Genomic DNA, 4,062 nt, shown 5'->3' with positions numbered 1-4,062 from the left:
CCTTGGACAGAAGGAAAGTGTCCATCGGGGTCCGGGACTGACACAGCAGGGTCACCTTCTCTCCTGAGGACACCGCGGGTCCCGGCTGCACCGAGAGGGAGGGTGTGCCCGGGAGCTGTCCTGCAGAGAAGGAGGGTGGTGAGGGCGGCCCCAGCTTGCTCTGAGCTGAGGCCTCAGCAGGGCTGTCTCTGAGGACCCTCGGTCTCTGCCTGTCTCTCTTTCCTCTGACTCTGCCCCTCCTGCCCTCCCCCATCTCTCTGCCTCTCTCCCTGACACCCACCCCCACCCTGGCCATCACCTCCTGGGCTCCCCCAGCAGGGCCTGGGCAGGGTCTGGGTCCCTGACTGAGCCCTGGGCTCCTCACCTGTGATCAGGATGTCCAGGGGGTCACTGGGGGCCGACCACTCGGAGGAGAGGCTGTGTGCACCGTAGCATCTGTAGCGGCCCCCGTGGGAGGGGCTCCCAGGGCCCAGGGGGAAGTCGGCCTGAGAGAGGCCTGCCTGGGGCTGCCGGCCAGGGTGCTTAGGGAGTTCACCTGTCCCCTCCTTGGACAGAGCGAATCTGTGATAGCCTTGGTCAGAGCGACACTGGAGGGTCAGGTTGTGTCCAGGGTCCAGGACAGGGCCGTGCTGGGTCAGGAGGGAGGGCTTCCTGGACCGCCCTGGAGGGAGGAGGATCCGGGCTGAGGGGCTGGTTCCTGCCGTGCCCTGGCCCTCCTGTCCTGCCCGGTGGGTCTCACTGTCCCTCACTGAGGGTCTCTGGATTAGGAGATGCTCTGAACCAGCTCGGAGTTCATTGAGTTCGGACTCTGTCCATGGGTTTGATAACTCAAAATCTTTTGTATTAGACTAGATTTTCTCACCTGAGATTAGGAGCTCCAGGGAGTCACTGGAGTTGGACCACACCTGGGGTTTGTTCCTGTCATAGCCGTAGCATCTGAATGTCCAGCTGTGGTCGGGAATTACAGGGCCCACAGGAAACAGGGCCTGGAAATTCCCACTGTGGTGTTGTTGTGAGTCCAGCATCCAGGAGAGCTTGTCTCCTCCTTCCTCAGTCAGAACGAACCTGTCAAATCCCCTCTGTGAGCCACACTGCAGGGTGACGTTCCCTCCTGAGGTCACCACTGGGCCGGGCAGGGCTGAGAGGCTGGGTTTGCTGTAGACTCCTAGGAGAGAAGGAGGCAGCATGTGAAATGGACTCACACCTCCCACACTGTCCCTGGGCTGGGCTTTGAGAGGGGGCACCCCTGAGAGCAGACCCCTTCCTGAGGGCAGAGCCTGGCGCTGGGCCCTTAGTGTCCTCTCACCTGTCACCACCAGCTCCAGGGGCTCACTGGGCTCTGACCAGCCAGCAGAGCTGCGATAGTAACAGCGATATCTTCCTGCATCGTCTTCTGTCATGGATGGGATGGAGAACCTGGCCTTGTTCCGGGGCTTTGGCGAGGTCTGTCTGTCCCAGAGCGACGGCCTTCCCTCTTTATCCAGATGGTACTCCTCGGCCTGCAGGGTTCCCTCACACCAGAGGACCGCAGGCTTCCTCCAGGGGATCACACAGCATGGCTCAGCCCAGAAGGTGGGCTTGGGGAGCATCCCTGCGGGGAATCAGGGGAGAGGGTGTCCGGTCTGTGCTGCACAGTGCCCAGGGAGGGGCTGAGCAGATGCCATTTATTCTGAGCCAGAAAGAGCAGAGGAAACGTGAGGAGCCACTTACAGGTTCTGCCCTCCCCCCACCCCCGTCACTGAGCTCAGGATCCCGGCTCCTCTCATCTCCTTGGCCTTGTCTTGGAGCTGAATCAGGTTCACAGTCATTGAAAGGAAAGGTTGTGCCCCCCTCACCTGAGACCAGGAGCTCCAGGGTGTCGCTGGGCTCCGACCACACCAGGGGTGTGTTACTGTAACAGCCGTAGCATCTGAACATCCACCTCTGCCTGGGGGTCACGGGGCCCACAAGGAACAGGGCCTGGACCTGCCCACTGGAGTCTTGCCGTGAGTCCAGCATCCAGGAGAGCTTGTCTCCTCCTTCCTTAGTCAGAACGAACCTGTCAAATCCCTTCTGTGAGCGACACTGGAGGGTGACGTTCCCTCCTGAGGTCACAACAGGGCTGGGCAGGGCTGCGAGGCTGGGTTTGCTGTAGACTCCTAGGAGAGAAGGAGGCAGCGTGTGAAATGGACTCACACCTCCCACGCTGTCCCCAGGGCTGGGCTGTGAGAGGGGATGCCCCTGAGAGCAGACCCCTTGCTGAGGGCAGAGCCTGGGGCTGGGACCCTGAGTGTCCTCTCACCTGTCACCACCAGCACCAGGGGATCACTGGGCTGTGACCAGACACCAGAGCTTTGATAGTAACAGTAGTATCTTCCTGCATCATCTTCTCTCATGGATGGGATGGAGAACTTGGCACTATTCACCAGATTTTGTGAGCTCTGGGTCCTCCAGTACTCTCAGCTTCCCTCTTTCACCAGATAGCACTCTTCAGCCCTCAGAGTCCACAAACACCAGAGTGTCACGGGTTCCCCTTGTGGTATCACAGATCTTGGCTGAGCCTGGAGCTCAGGTTTGGGCAGGGTCCCTGCAGGGAAATCACAGCTGGGTCCCAGGACCTTCCTCCTCCCCTTAGATCCCAGCTCTCAGCTCCAGGACCCTGCAGTATCAGCCCACACCTGCTGTGCTCCATCCCCACTGCCCAGGGGCGACCCCTGTCCGCAGGAGGAGCAGGGACCTGGGACAGCTGTGGAGACACTCACCTGCCTGCACTCGTGTCCTGGGGCCCAGACTCAGCCCTGGAAGAGAGTTCCCTGTGAGAGATTCACCCTGGAGCGCAAGTAGCTCCTCTGCTCCCTGAGCCTCCTGCGCCTAAGTCTACTGACAGGCCAGGGCCTGGTTGTAAGGTGGGGTCTCTCCCAGACCAGGGTGTCTTCTCCCCTTTTCCCATCTCACCCACGCAGAGCAGGGCCATGAAGGAGGGCCTCATGGCTTCTCCAATCGCTGATCACGGGATCTGTAGAGAGATGTGACTACACTGCTCTGCGGGCCCCACGGACGAATGCGGTGTGGGAACTTCGGGACGGGGGGCCCATGATGAGTCTGTCACAGCACCGCCCCGCATGAACAGGCACTGCCCTCCCCATCGGCAGTCTGTGTTGTTGCCAGCTCTGGGTCTGGGGCAGGCAGGGGTCTGATGTGGGACTTTCCCTCCCTTTTGAATCTTGCTACTTTGCGTTCATCTCACTGAGGGCGAGGACACAGCAGCCAACAGAGCTGGAGGCTGCCCGAGCTGGCCCCGCCAGGGGACGGTGCCCAGGGCGAGTCCTTCCTCTCAGAACCCCCCACAGGTCCCCTCCCTCCCTCAGCCCGTCCATCTGCACAGCACCATCGTCCTCACCATGACCGTCATCTCCCAGCCCTGGAGATGCTCCGGGGAAGACACAGGCTCCTGCAGCAGGTGGACGAGAGCAGAGACGCTCCGAGCCCTGACTGTGCAGCTCACCTAGAGCTCGGTTATGGGGCTGAGCACAGAGGGAAAGCGGGGAAACAGATGGGAAACGAGGCTCATTTCCTGACTCTCATGCAGCTTTCCTTTACTGAACGATTCCCTTCTTGTACTTCCCTTTTTTCGTTCTCACGACTGAATTCACCCCAGTTCTCTGTGAAGAAAGTTTTGCGCCATTGTTGCCTCTTGGGTGCCCTCGTTTCTGAGTTTTGTGGGAGTTAATTCTGACTTAGTGCCTGGTCATCATTTTCTGTCTAGGCTGCCTTGAGCTTAGCATCTCTCTCTGAACCTCACCTTCTTCATCTCCGCCTTGCTGTCCTCACCTCACTCCGAGAGTGTTCAAGGAGTTAGTGGTGCTGAAGATAAGCAGAGGCTCAGCTATGGTTAATTTTCAAACATGGGTTTGGGATATGAGAAGCCTGTGGTGTTGGACCATGTACGTGCCCAGTAACAGCTCCCCGTCTGCTTTGAGCTTTTAGAAATAGCATAAGTAATATGTGTGAAGCTTCTGTATATCATGGTCATGACAATAAACACAGAAATGAAGGTTCTGAAATGGAGAAGAGTCACTAAGG

At 58.9% G+C, this 4,062-nt stretch overlaps 1 protein-coding gene across 1 annotated transcript; it reads right to left on the bottom strand.

Moving 5' to 3' along the window:
* Nucleotides 1-3,511, bottom strand: LOC102028348 (leukocyte immunoglobulin-like receptor subfamily A member 6; the record flags this gene model as incomplete). The annotated part of the gene is given in 7 exon segments (XM_013509326.1): nt 1-120; nt 365-661; nt 863-1,165; nt 1,307-1,591; nt 1,836-2,138; nt 2,282-2,566; nt 3,380-3,511. Coding segments are annotated over 6 exon segments (1,402 nt in total), but the record flags the coding sequence as incomplete, so codon positions are not given.
* Nucleotides 3,512-4,062: the final 551 nt, after the last annotated feature.

This window comes from Chinchilla lanigera, unplaced genomic scaffold, assembly GCF_000276665.1.
Source record: "Chinchilla lanigera isolate Chin_1 unplaced genomic scaffold, ChiLan1.0 scaffold00166, whole genome shotgun sequence".
NCBI lineage: Eukaryota > Metazoa > Chordata > Mammalia > Rodentia > Chinchillidae > Chinchilla > Chinchilla lanigera.
This window is presented reverse-complemented; position numbering and strand designations above follow the sequence as displayed.